Here is a 20,739-nt window from a genome sequence, read left to right as displayed (position 1 = left end):
TGGTCTAATAGTGCGATACTGCTAACAACCTATTGGCTAACAAATTGTACTCAAAGCTTCAGTTAATGGAATGTGATAGCGTTAGCCAATCACAATGTTGAAGGGCAGAGTTTGCCTGAAAACGTGTGGGGAAAAAAGATACAACACGACACTATAGCTCAGAAACGAAAGCAAAAATAAGGAAAAATGAATGAAACGAAAGAGGCCTTTAAATTCAGCCCTGTGTTAATTCAGGGAGTTTCAGACGATAGCTAGCTCTTCATTTACTTAGAAAGGAGAAACAACTGTGGTTTATTATACTAGACTCACATTCAGGTTTAGGGATTAATATGTAAGGATTTTTTCACCGAATGGGGGAGGTGGGGGGGGGGGGGGGGGGGGGGAATTTGCTTGTTGTAACTCTAAAAAGAAACTTATTTTTTTAAATCTTTTTTTCAACTCTAAATCTAATGACACATATATTCAACTATTCAAAACATGGAATAGTTTTGAATAGTTGAAAGTGGTCAATCCCAGGCAGCTTTACTTAATTGTTTTACAAGCCGAAGATGTTTACAAAATAAAAAAAAAACATTTAAAAAGCATGTTTAAAAGCAAGTCCACTAATTCATTTTCCTTCCATTTTCTCTCAAAAAGTGTTTATTTAAAAAAATGGTTAAACACATGCTCAAATAATTGATATTTATGACAAAAAAAATCACTCCAGTTAATGGCCCTCATTTCTGTTACTGGAACTCACTCCTGTTACTGGCACTCATTCCTGTTACTCTTTATGTTATGAACCAGCTGGCATTTCAACGTTGAATCAACGTTTATAAAGCATCGTTGTTTCAACGTCATACATTCAACCTTTCATAAACCATAGCTCACTAAAATGAGAAAATCCTATGGTTAACAAAGTGTTAACAATAAACTTACATCACTGAGGTAAAGTTGAGTATAAAGAAAGTTACCCACCACTACCAATCTGATTCAACACCTGATCTCAAAACACTACAAACAGTAAAACTATTAGAACATGAACATGATGTTAAATTAAAAAGCAGTTACTGCAAATAGAAGTAAAACACTTTTTCTTTCCTCCATCCAAGTGTTTTTAGAAATTATATGGTGATGAAATGTAAAATGCTAATTCAAAAGGCAGAAGGTTGAGCACATTATGTAGATTCAACGTTAAAATTCCAACGTTAGCACTACAATTGATCATTAAATGTTGATTCGACGTTAAAAATTCAACCTTAGCACAACCATTGATCATTAAATGTTGAGTCAACGTTAAAATTTCAACCTTAGCACAACCATTGATCATTAAATGTTGAGTCAACGTTAAAATTTCAACTTTAGCACAACCATTGAACATTAAATGTTGATTCAGCGTTGTTTCAAGTCTTATTTCAATCACATTTCAACATTGAAGGTTGTGTGCCAGCTGGGGAGTAACAGGACTAAAAGTAACAGGAATTTTTAGCATAGAATTAGAAAAAAAAACATGAAAACTAGCTAAATTGTAGTGATTTTCCCAACATTCTTATTTTATATTTAGTCACACAACAATGCAAAAAAAAAATCCCTAAAGGATTTCAATAATGATATTTCATGGTAAATGTTAAACAAATGCTATTTTGTTAGTGTTCTAAGTAGTTTTTGTTATTTGTTTAATTACATATCTTACTGCTATTAGGTCAGTGTACAATATACTATGCTTAATAATAAATTGTATTTTAAAGTTATTTTGTTTAAACATTTATACATTTAATTTCCTGTGAACAAAAATGACACTAATTTGGCAGAATATGCCTTAAAACAATAATTATCTAAACCTTTAAGCTACGCTCAGAGTTTGGTTTGAAGTGAAACTGTGGTTCACTGTGAAGAAAATGACAGATGTGGATTTCTTTTTAGTGTTAGTTAATAATAACCACAATGAAAACATAGCTATTTACTTCACAAACCAATGTGAGCCTACACGTGAGTTCCCAGTTTTGCATTGTTTGTTAGTCACAAAGCCTAGGACGCTGATGACGTAGGCAGAATTTGTTGGTTGCTACGCTATTAAAGACTGTTCTAAATAGAAGAACCCAAGAAATGCTGTCAACAGTTAAAGCAAACATTAGAACGCAACTGAAGTACCTTTCCCTGAGTCATCTTTCAGTGTTTTACATTCACTCGACCTCTGAAAAGCAGAGGAAATACGCCATTTAAAGCTGGGAGCCATTAAAACTTTAAAATGATAATTTGTGAATCATGTGGTCTTTGGACTCTTTAAAAAACTTACCCAATTTGTGTGGGTTGCGTGTAGAGTCAATCACAGATCCTCCCTGGAAAGCGATGACTTTGCAATTTTTAGAATCTCTAGGATTCCCTAGGATTTCTTTCTAGCTATTTCTTTCCTTATATATGTATATGGTACATGCTGATGTGTTGCAGTATTCTTAAATTATTAGGCTTACACTTGTATATGATTTGTGTGGCACACTGGATAACACTACTAACTGCCACACAACACTACATTGGCCCATCCCTGTAGTTGGAATAACCTCGTAAATCACTCTGGATACCAAAAAATGCCATAACTGTAAAACCAAATACAACTATCCCTTTATGATTTCGTATTAAAAACACATTTTAGACCCCAAAACTGATGAAACAGCATCTCAGCAATCAGGAAGTTCAAAACCTGAAAAACTTGATGTTTAAATAACATACTGTAAGGGAGGTTTTAAATGTTCTTACTTCCGGTTCCATTCACCATCACAGTGAACAATTCTGATTCGAATTCCACAACAGCTTAACCATTTAAGAGATTTAGAAACGTTAAGAATTAAGTTTAGAAACATTCAGCCTACAACAAGCTATAATATGGTATACAGTATTATATGTACAGATATCATGAAACACTGGTAAACCTTTCCCAGGAGTCACTGACCTAAAAAGAATTACTCTAAAGGGTATGGACAACTCATCCAGGAGGTCACTAAAGAGCCCAGAACAACATCTAAAGAACTAAGCTAAGGAAATAAGCTAGAATTTGGTATACAGTATTATATCAGTTAGAAAAAAGCAGTGTTATTGAGACAGAAACTGGCTTTTATATATTTTTTTATTTTTTGCATCTGAAACATTTATTTAGCGATTTCTTCATCGGCATAAAAAGGGCAGCAGTAACAACAGCTTTGCCCACTCTCCTGGCGTTAAGGCCAGGCTGACTGCGGCGTTGCGGCGTGCATGTGATTCTTTTTCACATGCTGTTCAAGAGGCATGTTGGTTGTTAAGGATGGGTATAAAGGACAATGGCCACATGTTCCCTGAGTTCAAGACAGACAACACTTTCAGAGGACTAGAATGGAGGCTAGTTTGAACAGTAACAGGGAGTTGGTGGGTGAGTGTGTGTTTGTGTGCACATATGAGGGTGTTCTGTGGCACAGCAGGTCAGCACCAGGTCTGAGGCAGACATTTCTGTCCATTATAATCACAGGAACTATAAATACTAGAATAATAACAATAAAAAAGCTTTAATGTTTTAATTTTTCTTACATTAGCTTCTTTTTTTTAAAACCCTTTTAAAAAACAAGTTCTACATAAGGAAGAAATTATTTAAAAATAATTATTTACAAATAAGACAGAACAGGCTTAATCATAAATCTGTGGACCATCTTAGTTGTACATATCAGGTTTGGCCTCCTCACTCTGTGAATCATTTTCACTCCCAGTGTTGCCTGTTCCACCTGGCTCTCTGCCAGAAACTGATTGGACTATAGGTGGCATAACTGCACCATCCAGTTGGCCCACCCTATTGTCTGTACGAGTCTCTTCTAGCCTTGATTCTGTCCTTTGAGCCTCCTCCTCCTCCTCAGGCAGTATGTCCTCCAGCTCCTGCAGTATGGACTCCAGCAGTCTTGTATCTGAGGGCATGGAAACGTCTCGGCTGAAGTCGTCAGCTCTTCCAGGCTGATCTGGATCAGTGTTGTGCTGCAAGCGGTCAAATGATTCACGGTCCACTATGTCCACAACGCAGTGCTCTAGATTCAGTGCACAGTCCAGAGAGTCAGGTGTGCACTTAGTGGTGGTCACAGGGCTTCTGTTCTCCTCACCAGGCAGTACTCCAGTTCTCTTGACAGGCTGATTTAACGAATCTGTAACACCATCCTGTGAACTGAGTGCAGAATCAGTAACATTCCTCGCAGAACTGTGACCGTCGTTGGTAACACAACGCTGAGCACTGGCTGTGCTCTTGGCACCCTCTGCAACACGCTGGTGCTGCTCAGTAGCACAGTTGCTAGCTTCAGTAGTGGGCTTTGAGCCAGTCATGCTTTGGGTAACCTTGCCTACATCGTGAAAAACATCATCGACATCAGCGTTGCTGTTGCCAACCCTGGTATCATGCTGCTGCTGATCAAGGTGGTGCTCATCAATAGTGGTGGTGCTGCTGCTGGTGACCTTGGTAGCACTGTGCTGATTGTCATTGGTGCTACAGGAAGCTTTGGAAACACATACCTCACTGTCTGCGTTGCTGCTTGTAACATTAGCATCATTGTTCTGATCGTCAGCTGCACTGCTGGAAACCTTGCTAACACGCTCTTGATAGTCAACAGTGTCATTGGTAACCTCTGTAACGCAGTCCTGGTAGTCATTGGTGCGGTCACTGTCACTGTCGATAGTGATGATGGTGGGGGAGTTGCGCTCTCGTGCTCTCCGATTCCTCTTCTTGTGTCTTTTTCTCCTCCACCAGTGTGTCTGCGAGGGTGCGTCGGGGGCTCTGCGCTCAAAAATGATCTCCACGCTTGGGCTGCGGCTTCGCTCACGCGTCCTGCCGCGGTGCTTCTTGGCTGGGCTGCTGCGGTGAGCCACCTGACAGTCCTTGTCCCGGTTCTTGTTGGACTTCTGGCGCTGGGCTGCTCTTTCCAGGTGGCGAGTTTTGTACTTGCGCTTGCCTGAAGGTTTTTCTGGGCAGGGTTGGTCTGGGCGTGAATCTGCACTGCTGCTACTACTACTGCTACTTCTTCTGCCACTGCTGCTGGAGCGACTACCCGTACGAAGGTGTTGCTTGTGCCGCCCGTGCCGATGACGTCCATCACGAGAGCGGCCGTGAGAAGCAGAGTGAACCCGAAGAGGAGATCGACTTCTTTCCTTCTCTTTCCTCCGCCGCTTCCTTGCTTTCCTTTGCTCAGTGCTGTGAACGGACAAATCCCAGTAGGCAGAGGACTGGGATGACTTTTCCTTTGCAGAAACAGAATGAATCCAGTCATGTCCCTCATCGTTCCTCTGGGTGCGAAACCGTTCTCTTGACTGTGGCTGCTCCCAGCTAGGAGTCATAAGAGAGTCAGAGCTATCACTGGCAACTGAAACTGTAGGACTTTGACCTGCTGACTGGTGACTCCACCTCCGTGACTCTTGGTGTTTAGGTTGCTCTTGATGCCTAGAAGCAGAAAATGAGCTCCTGCGGGATTTGCTGCGCCCAGAATGGCGACTCAGCACAGAACTTTCGCTGCTGGACCGTGAGCTACATCTGAAGGCATGCTGTGGAGCGTGATCTTTTCTTCCAGGGCGGGACTGTCTTTCACCTTCTTTCACAGGACTGTCTTTCAACAAGGTCGCATGTTGTGGGCTTACACTGTCAACGTTTAACAGTGGACTGTGCGAGGCAGATGGACAGGGGAAAGAGGAGGGACTAACTGGTGTAAGGTAGGACTCGGGGGAGGGTGGAGCCTGCACCTGGGAAGATGAGGCCTCCGCCTTTGGTACTGTGGCTTCTGCGGTCTCTGTCGCAGCCGCCTTCTGCTCCTCCTCCTCTGAGGAGTCAGAGGAAAGCTGCACAAGCTCTGGAGTGCGCTCAGCCATCGGCTTCACGTACCCCACAATCATACACTCTTCCTCCTCATCCTCAAGAAGCCCAGCTGCTCCACTAGTGCCACCTATGTCGTCTGCCTGAGTGGAGGCACTGTTATGTTCTGCACCCTCTGTCTGCGACTGGCTGGGAGAGGGGAAGAGTGTGGAATAAGAGGGTCCAGGAGTCTCATCATCCCACGCAGACTGGCTAAGTGAACTCTCACCACCTGTTGCCATGGGAACAGGTGGTACACGCTCCTGAGCGGTGTCTTCGGTGATGTCTGCTTCCTCGCTGTCATCATCGTCCTACGGTAAAGGCAGAAACAGTATGGAAATATTACATCAATATTTAAGTTAATATGTATTTACACTTAACAGACATGAAAACATAGTTTAAAATAAAGCCATTTTAAAACTGTAACAAAATAATCTTAATAATGCCCTGCAAATTCTACTCTGCTCATGTCCACAATCTTGCAAAGAATCAGATAACAGATCAAGATTCCCATGCCTACATAGAGCTAAACAATACCCAAGCAGAACAAAAATAAATTTAATTGTCACTCCTATAAATATGTGTCTAAACAATGTACTTTTCATCTGGCACAGCTGGAAAAAAAGACAATATTAGGTTAAAATGCTGCACAGCTTCTGAAGCAGACAGTCTGTGTTCAGTTTTTACTGCTTTTGGTTCTATGGAGTTATAGGGCTTGTTTCCAAGGCAGAGAGATTAACCATTGCAATCAGAACAGTGGGATATGAAATGTTCTGAGTTTAAAAACAACACAAAATTAATCACTTTTTGCCACTAATCTTGCATCTGCACATGTAAACTAGGAGCCTAGGCCAAATTTGCAAGATGTTTGACTGCTGGACAGACCATTATTTATCTAAAAATTATAAAGTATTAATAGGAGACAGTCTAACATACCAGTTGTGTTTTTTTTATATATATATTCTAGGCTATTTAAACATTCTTTTGCAATGTAAATATTAACAGAAGATTCATTTATGCTTTTATGAATTTGACCATGTTTTGATCGAAACATTCATTACACACCTGCAATTTATTTTGCTTGTACAATAAAACAGTGCAGGTTTTTCAAGCAAAATGTATATTTTAGAGTGTTTTTGGGATGCATAATTATTATTTTCTGCACTTTATATTCTGAAATGTTAACTTTCAAAGTAAGCTGATTGGCTAGTTCTCACTCCAAAAGGTCAATGCTGATTTTTAGCAAATATGACATCTGTAGTGTTTGGGCTGAATAAGCTGAGTGTACTAAACAGATAGGTGAGGTGGAGGTTTCTGTGACTAAACAGACAGACTGTCCTCATGAGCAGTCAGACGAGCTCAAACAAAAAGAAAGGGTAAATTTTCCAAGCTGGATTATTCATAGTTAACTGATAACAGGTTAAGGACACTGCACTGGTTATAATATTGCAAAATGTGAATCATGTCTGTTGATTATATTACGACTGCGATCCTGAGTTATGAAACACAGAATACTAGTATGTAACCAAGAATCTGTAAGAACCCATTCAAATTGTTTGAGAATCGATTAAGCGAAGATTAAGTGCATCAACATGTTTTATATGCCTACAGATGATAGATAAATGAACATGTCAGACCTCTGAGATGGCAATGATTGAGGAGCTGGAGCTGCTGTCTTCCTCGTAGCTGGGGGCAGGGCACTCGTAGACAGCCTGCTGGTCGTAGGCTTCGATGGAGAGCGTGGAGCGGGCAAAACTGACCAGCTCATGTAGGAAGTGGTCAGTGCGTGCCAGCAGAAAGGGGCGGAGCTCATCCCGAATAGCAGCATCATCCATGTCGTAGTGCGTGATGCGAGACATGATGATGTGCTGCACAATGCTGACCAGTGAGCCATGGGAACCGTACAGCACAGTCAGCTCCCGCTGGAGCCAAGGCAGCAGCCGCCTCAGACAGGCCGGGTTACGGCGCAGGTGAGTGGCTGAGATGTCCCTCTGCCGGCTGCTGTCCCACCCACCACTGCGCACCCGTACACCTGTCCGGTACAGTGCACGCCGGAATGCTACAACGTCTTGGTCCCTCAGTCGCCGAAGACTATGCTCCTCTACTCGTGACCGTCTGCGCTCCGTCAGGCGGAGCATCATTTGATGGACGCCACTTTCCTGATCCACCTCCCCCACTAAACCTTCGAGTCTCACATTCAGGGACGTGACAGCAGGAGCAGCATTTTGGTTCCTCCGACTTCGTCTCTCCCCGCCTCTCTGCGCTCTGGGCCGGCGAACACGGCCTGATGGCACGCTGCCTTCAGTCTGATCGGCAGGGGGTGGCACTGCAGTCGGTGGGGCATTCACGACAGGTGCCACCACAAACTCCTTGAAGTCATTCTCAGCCTTTACAGAGTGGAAGATGGAGCGGAATGGCTGCTTGCACAGCGGACACTCTGCCTTGTTTTTGGACCATTCATGAATGCAGCGGAAGCAGAAGCGGTGCAGGCAGCGGTCTAGAGAAGCCGCATTGTTGAAGCGGTCCAGGCAGATTGGGCACTTGGAGTCTGGTGACGTCTCAGTCAGCAGCCGCCGAGAGGACTTTGCCCCGGCCTCTTTCTTTCTCATCCGCAGTTTCATCTTTGTGGGCGTCATCCTCTTTAGGGCAACACAAAAAATAAAAGCGCAAAGATTACACACCAAAAAAAATAGCACGGATAGCATAACTAGCTTAATTTAGGATAAAACAAACTTTAGTTTTGGGCCCAGTTTTCTGATTAAACCTAGTTTAAACCTAATCCGAGATCATCCGAGATATACCGTCACAAATATTATTGTGATAAACAATATTATCATTTTAAGACCATTAAATGCCATTGACATATTGATAATAGAACAGAATAACAAAGCAATTAATACAATTAAGACAACAAAATTTAATTGGTCATAGTCTTTCTTGACATACTGCAGTCCACACCGTGTGTATGGAGTCAAAATTCTTCTAATTAATTGAAGCATTGGTCTGTTCACTGTTATGAATGTGAACAAACATACAAACAAATACAATATACACTATCATGGCTAAATATCAAATATTTTTGAGGTCATATTTATGTACTGTCATATAAGTGGATAATGTAATTATGGTAACAGGCTTAGTCTAAGGCCCATTCCCATTTCACCCTTAACCCAGCCCCTCTGTTTTGCATGTGCACGTCTAGGTGTAGAGTGGCCCAACTTTTGTTAGGCTAGAGTGGTGGGTCGAAGTATGGCCCTTCAAGCTGTTTCAATGACTTAATGTTTTATGGACATTTTTTTTCATAACAGTAATATTAACAAAACGCTAGAAGCCACCTTAAATAGTGCAACAGATGACAGAGGCTGCAGCATTTAAGTAACAGAAAAATAAAATAAAAGCTTATAAAATATAATACAAATAAAATATAATTTCAGCTTCCCATCACAGAGGAATCAAGTAGTTAATTTACATCTGTGCCACCTGTCCCTTTTTGAAGGAACACAATGAAGACATTAGCGTTCCACTGCTACAGATATACAGCTCTGGGAAAAAAAATAAGAGAACATTTTTTTGTACCATATTGAAATCCTTTGGAAAATAATCAAGAGGAACATGGATGACCACAGGCCAATAGACAAAGATGAACTGCTTGAATTTTTGCACCAGAAGTGTCAAAGTCCAAAAACAGTTTGTAAGACTGGTGGAAGAGAACATGCCAAGATGCATAAAAACTGTGATTAAAAACCAGGGTTATTCCACCAAATATTGATTTCTGAAAATTGTATATATATGAACTTGTTTTCTTTGCATTATTTGAGGTCTGAAAGTTCTACATCTTTTTTGTTATTTCAGCCATTTCTCATTTTCTGCAAATAAATAATCTAAACGACAATATTTGTATTTATAACCTGGGAGAAATGTTGTCAGTGTTTTATACAATAAAAACAAATGTTCAATGGGATTGAGCCTATGTATAAGACAAAATATGACTACTAATATTTACGTTAGGCAAGTTAAGTCACAGACGTCATATTACAACCAGACTGCAGTATGCAATATTTAGACAATTCACACTCGTTTCTATTCAATTCACATTTCGTTCTTTATAAAATATCTAACTACTAGACTAAATCTCCCAAATATTATTCATTTAAAGTCTCTATCAGGCTTAGATACACAGAAGAAATATAATCTAGTTATATACCACAGAACAAGAAAAACAGGATGGTGATATATAACTTAGCGACTAACTAAGTTAGCAACGATAACTACCACTATTTTCACCTGTTAGATACAAAACTATAACTTATTTTACTTAATATCAATAAACATCTTCAACAAAAACAATCCTGTATTTACCCATCTGCCTATATTACACAGTGTCTTTAAAACATTATTACTGACATAACGTACAATAATACACAAGCTAACAACATAGCGTTATAACATTAGCTCGTAGCTAAAGGTGACAGTAATAAACACTGAACACTGAGTCCTGTTCTATTCTGCTTACTCATCTCTCACTCAGCAGACTAATCAGCGTTTATCACTCTGAGAACACGATTATCTAACTATTATTGGTTATTACTAAAGACCAACACAAACAAAAACAGTCTTACCGAGTCAGCTAGCCGCCATGCTAACACATCCTCCCCTGGAAGTCTGGATTCCTACCGCAATAAAACCCTAAAACCCCGCCGCCCGCGCAGCTCCGCGCCTCCATCACACCGCGCCGGGGCTCTCTGTATCAACACCGGGCCGCATGACGCACAGATGGGCGATAATAATAAAAACACACACGGGTAAAATACACACAGCAAAACTGTGCCAGGCTAAAGCTACACTGCACAACCATCGACCGAACAGGACAGCAGCCCCGCAGCCAAGAGAAACGCCCGCCCGGCAGACAGCGCCCCCAGTGCTGAGTAGGAATCACCTGCAGCACTGGGTCTACATTCACCCGCTAACTAACTTACACGGCTACTTACCTACAGTATATGACATATTCCGCCGAATCGGTGCCATTTATGTCCCCAGTAAATTACATGTATAAATGTTCACATAAAATAACTTTAAAATACATTTTATTATCAAGCATAGTGTACTGTACATTGAGCTAATTGCAAAGGTAAGACATGTGATTAAAACATTAATAGAAACTAATAAGAACACTTAAAAATAGCGTTAGTTCTCACTCTTTAACTATATTTACCATGAAATTTTGCGTGAATCCAAATCACATCTATGCTTTAAAAATAATATTTAAGTTAAAATACACATTTTTGCTCCCCTGGGTTTCACTCATTCCTGTTACCATAAAACAATACCCCATCTGAAACATCTGGAACGTTCTACAAGTTACATCTACAACAGGAAGCTACATCAGTTGGTTCTTCTGAAGACCATGGGAAAAACTAAATTAAGTTTCCTCATTTGTCAATCAGATCATTTTACTTGCTAAGGTTTATTTTTTTGCAGTGAGTAGAGTCTCTGGCATCCTCTCCCAGCTCGTCTAGAGATGCTATCCTCACTTACTTTTATGTTCTTTTATTCTTTTTTACTTTATATCCATTACCATTGTTTGACTATTTCTCATTTTCTGCAAATAAATGCCCTAAATGGCAATGTTTGTATTTGGACTTTGGGAGAAATGTTGTCAGTGGTTTATAGAATATACCCCAATGCTCATTTTACCTAAATATATACCTATAAATAGTTAAATCAGAGAAACTGATCATTTTGAAGTGGTCTCTTATTTTTTCCAGAGCTGTTAACCGAGAAAGTAATTTAACATTTCTTATGAATTCAAGTATGTATAGAAAAGCAGGACTGTGAGTTTATCTAAAATTATAGCTTACCTTTTCTGTGAATGCTTTCGTTAATAAAATTTGTTCTGTTTACCTGAAATAAAGAAACAGAATGTTGTAGTTTGAAGCAGATTGACACTGTCTCATCATGATGCATAAGTTAATTTTTCACACACTGATACCTCGCGCGGCTCTGTAGTACCCGCTCTGTCCGCTGGGTGGTGCTGGTGGCGCGCTCCGCTCTGCCGCTGGTTTCCAGTGTGTCGTTCGGTTGTTTATGGCTTCCTGTGAGAAGCTCAGTAAACATTAGCCTGGCTTGTGTTTTATAAGGAGAACTACTTACAGCTTTACCCTAGTAAGAAAATCAGAGCCGACACAGACATGATTTATGTGAGCCAACGCTGTCTGGACAGGATATATTCCGCTGTAAGTGTTTTTAACGTTAAATTAACTGTATAACCTGCTTAGCTTATCCAGCTAGTTAGCATTAGCTAGCCTCTAGATCAACGCAGGTCGTCCTGTTAACTTCCGAACAGCTGAAACAGCGCAGCTCGGATTTGGTGTTTTATGCGGTTGTTCGGTCTCTGTACATTAATGGTTGGGTCTTTCATCAGTTATATTAGATAAATATAATTTACATGCTTCTCTGATAACCAGGGGCTGCATCCAGCACTACTCAATAATAGAGAGGACACCAAAGTTAGAATTAACTTACCTTACATTAATATGTAAGATAGCTAACCCTTCCTAGTTAAGTTAGCAAGAATGCATTAAAACGCATAGGTTAAATGTCGTTTAGTTACAGTAATAGTGTTAAACATTTTATGTTTAAGGTATTTAACGTAACCCTCTATAGCACAATGTTGCCCTCAGGTAACAAACCATTTGTTTATTACACATGTTCTTTCTTGTCACAAAAGTTGTTAATTTATTGTTTGTTTAATAAACACTAGAACCGTTTTTTATTATGCCGCTAGACCGTGTTTTTTGTATTCTCCCTCCAGTTAACTATTCATTTTAAAAATGAGATTTTTGGAGACGAAAAAAATCTCACAATTGTTTTGGTAATTTTTTTTTCTTTGGGAACTTTTTTTTAGACAATTTGTTAATTTTGATAACAAGCTGATTATTTGAATCACCACTGTCTTATCATGATAATGATAATGATAATGATGCCGAAAGGCAAGAAATGAAATAAATGTTTTAGTAAGCTTACATCAATAATAAGGATTTAGCAAGAATGAATGGGCATTTTAGGGATGCACCGATGCAGGAATTCTGGGCCAATGCTGATATATGATATTTCACATGTATATATCTGCCGATGCCAATGCCAATATACCGTTTATAACTTACGGAGACTTGATACCTCCGTATAACTATATAATATCAAAACTTTTGTTAATTATTAACAACATTTTGGGATATGGACCACACCTCAATTATCCAAGCTCTTCCCCCATATTTCCCAGTTGCTCCTCACTAGGGCTGTCCCTAACGATTATTTTTTAAACGATTATTCTAACGATTATTTTTTTCGATTAGTCGACTAATCTATTCATTGAGAAACATATTTAAATAATTATTATTTTACGTTTTAAAGCAAACGATAAATTACTATATTTATATATAATAACAACAACAACAACACAAGCCTACTAAACCAAACCCCACACTTATAATCACTTACATGTACAGCACGTTGTTTAGATCTATAACGCTAAAAATGGATAAGCTCCCATACACCACAACCGTGTGTTGCACTGTTTTCTGTGACCGCTAGATTTTGTGACCACTGGCAAGTAGTTCTCAGCAGACCGGTGCACTGGCCGATTCGAAACGTGTTCGTTTCTAATGTTTACCCCGACTGGCCAAAACGGTTCAGTTTAGGGCTGAGGGTAAGGTGTAGGTATAGAAAGCTTCCGTTTTGCCAATGAACGCTCATAACCGTGAGCACTGGTCACAAAATTCCGACGGTGACAGAATACGGTGTGACACCGCAGCGCCGACGGCGCTAGCTAAAATAACTTAAGGCAGCTAGCTTAGCTAAACACCTGAACTTATGAATAATGCTACTGTTTCTGGAAACTATATATATAAATATAAACCAAAAATGTATAATTTCTGCCTGTGGCAGGTTTAAAACCTTTGGTAGACAGTCTTAAGTCTTTTTAAGGACACCCGCGGAGACCCTGATGTAAACGGTAACTTACTGTGTGACCCTGTTGACATAGTGCTCCTGGATGTTTGCGCTTCAAGTGCTCCTTTTGCACGTATGGCAGAGGACCACATTGTTGCCCTTTTGCGTGAAATGCTCCCAAACTTTAGATGCCCGCTGGCGTTTTTTTGTAGCTGGAGATTGCTCTCCGGAGTCCATGCTCTCTAGAGCTTAGATTCTCTGCCCGAACCCGACATGACCCGAGGCCCGCCCGTAAATCCGACCCGGGCTCCAGAAAATAGTCCGAGATGTAGGCGTCTGTTTTTTAATTATATTTTTATTAAAAAAAAAAAATAACGAAAATAACGAAAACTGAAAGTGAAACTAAACTAATTTTTTTATAAGCGCTGTTTTCACTACCGCAGTTCTACAGCGGGGGTGTTGTGCCGATTCTGTCCGCGAAGCGGGAGTCAGATTCAGCAGAGAGTCGGATTCGGCACAAACGCGGCGGCACCTCGCGGTCCGCGGTGTCAGTTGTAAGCGCTCGCGCTAGCCGCAAAATACGGCAGAAAACACTGAGGGAGCTGCAGAATTATGAATGGGACTAGAATAGGAGCACGAGGAGATCAAAGAGAACCTTCACCTGTGAGTAGCTCTCACCAGAACACGCAAATCTCTCTCTCTCTCTCTCTCTCTGTCTCTCTCTCTCTCTCTCTCTCTCTCTCTCTCTCTCTCTCTGTCTCTCGCACGTGAACTCCTCCGCGTTTGACCTGCAGAACTGTGTTTAGCTGTTCTTAAAAATCATTTTAATTAAATAATAGTTCTATGCTTCTATGTTACCGTGTTAATTAACATAATTCTGATCATATTTCGCTCATTAAAACAGCCCGAAAACAGCCAGTTGGAATTTTTGGGCCCGATCTAACCTCTAATGCTCTCCACAGGCGCCGCCATGTTTACGACGCGCCGACGCACGTTATGCAAATCGATGTATTTTTGTAATCGATGACGTCGATTATGTCGACGCGTCGCCCCAGCCCTACTCCTCACCTTCGTGACTATCGATCTTGCACGCGCCTCTACCCCATCACCATCCTAATCTTCATGACTTATCGTAGCTACGTGGGGGACCTGGCTTGAGAAGTACCTCAAGCCGTACTGAACTGTGCCCCAAGCTACATAAATTTCAGTTCACGCCCTCCCATGCATCACTCAGGCATGGTCTATTATAGCAAAAAGAACTAAAAATTCTTAAATTAATTAATTTAAAAATAGCATGGCCAGCATCATTTAGTCCTTACATTAAATCTGTCAGCAAGTATTGGTTTGAAATATTGGGCAATGCCATGACAAAAAAAAAAAAAAAAAAACAATTATTGGCCGATACCGATATAATTCTGATATCATCATGCATTCCTAATGGTATGGTGTGCTTTGGTGTAATAAACAAATGATAAACATTGTACCATATAGGGTTAAATAATAATATGCCATTGCAACAAAATAAATATTATTAAGTTTCAAAATCTAAAAATGTTTGTCTATTTTATGAACAATAACTTACCAGGACTTTGATATTGTGTAAAACAACAATAGTGTAAAAAAAAAAAAGTAATGTAACATCAAATATCTACCACAAAACTGAAGTTTAGAATATTTAATGCATGTAAACTGCAAAAACAAACAAAAACAAAAAATAAATGCAGTAAATAAAAATAATTCCAATGTATACAAAATAGAATGCTTTCAAGAATATCACGTTTTTTTTTTATATATTGTGTCAGAATATTTGGTGTTATTTTTTGTGCACAATACAGTATGACACACTCTCTACTCCTGAGAGGGTTAAGGGCCTGGCTCAGGTGCTCAACTGAGCCAGCTTAGTGGACCTGGGCATCAAACTCACCAACCTGTGGTTAATATTTTATGTTCTTTTGCTTCTGTGCAGTTTAAGAAACTCTGTTTCTCCTTCCATCAGATCCTGCTGGCCGTCGTTGTCCTGTCCTGGGGCTTTGTGATCTATGGCACCCGCGTTGCAGCGCAGTGGGAGCTGGAGAAGAGAGTAAAGACGTGAAGAGCAGCACTGCAGAATCAAAACACACAACGTTCCTCACAGAGGAATGAACTGGAACTTGAAACACCATCCAAACTGTTGCTGAAAGTTTGTGCTAATTCTGCTCAGTCAGTGCCTTCATGTTACTTCTTGCATCTCGTTCCTGCAGTGGAAGAGTGGAAGCTCCAGCTGTGACCTACAGTAAATCCAGCATCCTGTATCAAACAAAAATCCTGCCGTGGTTTTTGGAGACATATTTTTGCCATGGAACGCCCTGCATGTACCTCTCTACTTAGATTGGAAAAGTGTTTGAGACCAAATGCTTTCCAAGTCTGTGGCTGAACAGTGTCTTGGGCATTAGGCTGTGCATTCATAAACACTTTGTTTAGTAGTATTAATAATATATGGGAAGAAGCTGTTTCCACTACTGGTTCCATTCATTGCCATTGTGAACAATTGTGGCTTTGTCTATATTTTTATCTATGAGCTCTGTATGAGATATTTTATTTTGTAGGTGTTACATTATTTTAATGAAAATACCTGAATTCTATTTTAATAAAATGCATATTATTTTTCCAACCATTTGGAAAGCAACCATACATGGCTGTTGTGAACCTTTTTGTTTTTGTGACATCCCCAAATCCATCACATGTAGCCAGCATAAATGTAAAGTGTATCCCTGACGTTGAAGCTTTGAAGAGGGTTTTGACCGATCAGAACAGAATTAAATACAGACAGTAAAATCTATAGTGTTAAAATCATAGTGTTAACATGTTTGACTCTCTAGGAGTTATCCTAACAACCCCCAGTGTTAAAGGGTCCTCAGAGTTTGTGTTATTTCTCAATTGTATTTTAATTGTATAATATGGGCTCTTTAATTGGTGGGTGTTATATTTATAACTGCTGCCTTTAATTGTATAATATGAGCTCTTTAATGGGTTGGTGTTATATGTGTAACTGCTGGTTTTAATTGTATAGTATGGGCTCTTTAATGGGTGGCTGTTATATAAATAACTGCTGCCTTAAGTTGTATAATATGGGCTCTTTAATTGGTGGGTATTATATTTTTAACTGCTGCCTTTAATTGTATAATATGAGCTATTTAATGGTGGGTGTTATATCTGTAACTGCTGCCTTTGATTGTATAATACGGGCTTTTTAATGGATGGGTTTTATATCTGTAACTGCTGCCTATAATTGTATAATATGGGCTCTTTAATAGGTGGAGGTTGACTTTTTACTTGGGTTTTCATTGGCTGTAAGCCATAATCAATCAATCAATCTTTATTTTGACTCAGAAGTGCATTGAGGGCAACCCTCCTTTTTAATGTAGCGGAACATTTACAAAAACAGGGATTGACATGATAAAGAAAATAATAACTACATTTCATCATTTTAAATTACAGTAAATAAAAATAGATAAAAAATAAAAATGATAAATAAACATGGCTTTAATTGATAAGAAAGTAAGATAAAAATAAGATAAGATTTATACAACAAAAAAGTTAAGCTAAATTAAGCTAAAACTAACTTAACATAATACAATAAAAAATACAAGTAAATAAATTAACTAAAAACATCAAAAGCAATAATATATATATATAATAATAATAAAAGAAAATAGAAAATCTAAATAAGTTAAAAAGCAATAGATAGTAAAGCAAGAAAATAAATAAAAAAGGAGTATTAAGAGAGTGAAGACGTGAAGAACAGCACTGCAGAATCAAAAAAGACAACTTGTACTCATGTAGGAATGAAATGATCAATAAATAAATTAACTAAAAAAATAAAAGCAATAATATCAAATCAAAATAAGTTAGAAAGCAATAGATAGTAAAATAAGGAAAGAAATAAAAAAGGAAATAAAGAACTAAGAGAAGAACTAAAATAAAAAAAGTAAAAAAAAAAAGTTTAAATGACACCAGTGAGCCGAGTTTTAGAGTGTCCTGTAGTCATCAACAATAAAATAATAATAAAAAAATACATCTAAAAAATATATGAGTTTCACATTTTTAAATAAAATTACTGAAATAAAGTAACTTTTCAATAACATTCAAATGTTTTGAGATGCACCTGTTTATCTACCTGCAATTATTTTAATTGTGCCTGTTTTAACCGCCAGATGTCGCTCTTTGAACCCTTTAAGCTCACAGGGGGAGCTGGAGCTGTGTTTGTGTTGTCCTGCTGAGATGATACTGCTGGAGATGCTGCTGGTGAAATGTCTAACATGAATGTTCTGAGCGGACCACCGAACTTCCAACGATGACCCAGGAAGTGTTTAAGATGAAGACGTGTTTTTTTGCTGGTGGTAATTTATCACACTGATGATGCAGATCATTAGACTGCTGATCTTCACAGCACAGCTTTCTAAGTCTCTTTGATCTCTCTCTCTCTTCTGCTCTCTCTCTTCTGCCTTCTCTCTCTCTCTCTTTCTCTCTGTTATGTTAATGAAATGATTGATTGAAACCTGTGAGGACCCTTTTGTGCTCCACAACGGTGGGCACGCATTTAATTAGCACGCGCACTTCAGACACGGGGCTCCATCCATCCTCTCTCCACAGCCTGATTATTCCCCTAATTACAAACAACAAACACTCATCCCTCTCTCTCTCTCTCTCTCTCTCTCTCTCTCTCTCTCTCTCTCTCTCTCTCTCTCTTTCTCTCCCTCCCTTTCTGTGTCTCTATTGCTCTCATTCTGTCTCCCTTTTCTGTTTTGCTCTTGCTTCCCTCTCTATTTCTTTTCGTTTTGATTTCTCTTTTATTCTCTACATTCTCTTCTCTTTAATTCTTTCTATTTTTATTGCTCTTTTTCTGTATTCTCATTCCTCTCTCTCTGTTAGAGTAAAGGTTGTGCTGCAGGGTTCACTGATGCTGATGGGAGGGCTAATCAGAGTGAGTGTATAAGAGAGAGAGAGAGCGAGAGGATAAATGTGAGTTAAGTGTGCTGTAGATCTATCTATCCACATATAATTCAAACAGTGGTGGGAAATTTTCAATTTTTTATGTGACAAAAAAAAAATTCCCCAAAGAAAAGTATTTAAAAAAATGATACATTTCTTTGATTTTACCAAATTGAAAAGCTCTGGAATATAATCAAGAGGAACATGGGTGATCACAAGCAATCAAACCAAGATGAGCTGCTTGATTTTTTGCACCAGGAGTGGCATAAAGTTATCCAAAAGCAGTGTGTAAGACTGGTGGAGGAGAACATGCCAAGATGCATGAACAGTGATTTAAAAACCAGGGTTATTCCACCAAATATTGATTTCTGATTTCTCTTAAAACGTTATGAATATGAACTTGTTTTCTTTGCATTATTTGAGGTCATTTTTATTTTCTGCAAATAAATGCTCTAAATGACAAGATTTTTATTTGGAATTTGTGAGAAATGTCTGTAGTTTATAGAATAATACAACAATTTTACTCAAACATATACCTATAAATAGCAAAAGAGTTGTTAGAGATGTAATTTTTGTATTGTTGTGTAACTCCAAATCCCATATATGCTTTACATTTTTTAAAATAATAAATCCATAATATTTAAGTTATAATACACATTGTCATTGTGTCCCTGGGTTTCACTCAGCCCTGTTATCGTTACCTGTTAGGAAATTACATCAGCTGGTTCTTCTGAAGATCATGGTAACAACAAAATTTAGTTCCTTTATTAGTTTTTCTGTATATTTGATCTTATTGTAACAATGACTGAGGAGTTCAATCTCAACACTCATTCTTGTTACCTAAATTAATTCTTAGATCTTATTTGTTTTGGGGAAATCACTAGAATGTGCTCAGTGTCCTCATACTTTTAGCATATCCATCATTTAGCTATTTTTCATGTTTTTGCTAATTCTATGCTAAAAAATCATTCCTGTTACTTAAAACATAAAAAGTAACAGGAATCAGTGGCAAGAACAGGAGCGAGTGCCAGTAACAGGAGTGAGTATTGTCCCTAATTTATTGATTTATTAAGGTTAATATTAGCTAGTGTTCGTTTTTGTTCAATTTCGTTTGGTTCATCATTTATCCATTTGTTTAATAAATTGCATGATAATAAATTTTATCAATTGTTCAGGTTTTGGTCTTCTTGAAAAGATAAAAATGGCTTTTCATCTTTTAGAAGAATATAATGTGCATGCATATATAGTGATTTTATTTTTGTCATAAACATCAATTATTTGAACATGCAGTCACCCATTTATTTAAAATAAAGACATTTTGGAGAGAAAATCGTAAGCATGCTTAGAGAATAAGCAAAAATAAGTAAAGCTGCCTGAGGTTGAAAAAATTAGGTTTACAACAAGCAAATGATACTAATTTGCTTGTAAATATACATACACACTACCAGTCAAAAGTTTTAGAACTTTTTTTGCCACCTAAGCTCTTTAGGTCCAGTCCAGACAAAATTTTGCAGTACACTGCCGGGGCCTTTAAGGAAAGAAAAAAATAAGAACTAAAAACTGAACAAAAAGGAATTTCAGCAAATAATAGTCAAAACCTTTCTGTCTGTAGTAAATCAGTATTGAAAGAGATAGTTTTACTTCACTCTCTACTGCAGCATTTAAACATTTACACCCTGCGCATTCACACTTTCATTACTATAACTAGAAAAAGAAATAATACAGAAATTACATTGCATTACATTACATTACATTTGGCAGATGCTTTTGTCAAGAGTGAAATAAAGACAACTCTGTACCTATTAACAGTATAAGGCTTTTATTTAAAGAAATTACAGAGAACCGTGAGTATTGTTTCCTACCACACTTTGGCTGACCCACATGGCAACACCTTTAGCTCAGCTTAACATTGGAGTCTCAGCTTCAGCAGTGAAGAGAAGACAGATGATCTGACAGGAGAAGTGCAGTAATAAAGTCATTGCTAAGATGAGAAAATAAAA

General features: G+C 38.6%; 1 protein-coding gene and 1 long non-coding RNA gene across 2 annotated transcripts; one reads left to right on the top strand and one right to left on the bottom strand.

Moving 5' to 3' along the window:
• Window positions 1-3,082: 3,082 nt before the first annotated feature.
• toporsb (topoisomerase I binding, arginine/serine-rich b) lies at window positions 3,083-10,739 on the bottom strand. Its single transcript, XM_007237365.4, has 3 exons — window positions 10,441-10,739; window positions 7,459-8,460; window positions 3,083-6,132 (listed from the first exon to the last, which is right to left on the bottom strand). Exons 2-3 carry the CDS (start codon window positions 8,455-8,457, stop codon window positions 3,655-3,657), a joined length of 3,477 nt encoding a protein of 1,158 aa, XP_007237427.3. The 5' UTR covers window positions 8,458-8,460; window positions 10,441-10,739; the 3' UTR covers window positions 3,083-3,654.
• A 1,081-nt stretch (window positions 10,740-11,820) lies between these two features.
• Window positions 11,821-16,438, top strand: LOC111188434 (uncharacterized). Its single transcript, XR_002648492.2, has 2 exons — window positions 11,821-12,054; window positions 15,765-16,438. It is a non-coding gene; the product is annotated as an uncharacterized LOC111188434 (long non-coding RNA).
• The last annotated feature ends 4,301 nt before the right edge of the window (window positions 16,439-20,739 follow it).

The sequence above is a fragment of the Astyanax mexicanus genome, chromosome 13 (assembly GCF_023375975.1).
Source record: "Astyanax mexicanus isolate ESR-SI-001 chromosome 13, AstMex3_surface, whole genome shotgun sequence".
Lineage (NCBI taxonomy): Eukaryota > Metazoa > Chordata > Actinopteri > Characiformes > Acestrorhamphidae > Astyanax > Astyanax mexicanus.
This window is presented reverse-complemented; position numbering and strand designations above follow the sequence as displayed.

What these genes read in the sequence shown, in the direction of transcription:
- toporsb (XM_007237365.4), bottom strand. Translation starts at nt 8,457, where the DNA reads ATGACGCCCACAAAGATGAAACTGCGGATGAGAAAGAAAGAGGCCGGG. An exon ending in CAATCATTGCCATCTCAGAG is followed by an intron (nt 6,133 to 7,458) that starts GTCTGACATGTT and finishes CCTTTACCGTAG; the next exon opens with GACGATGATGACAGCGAGGA.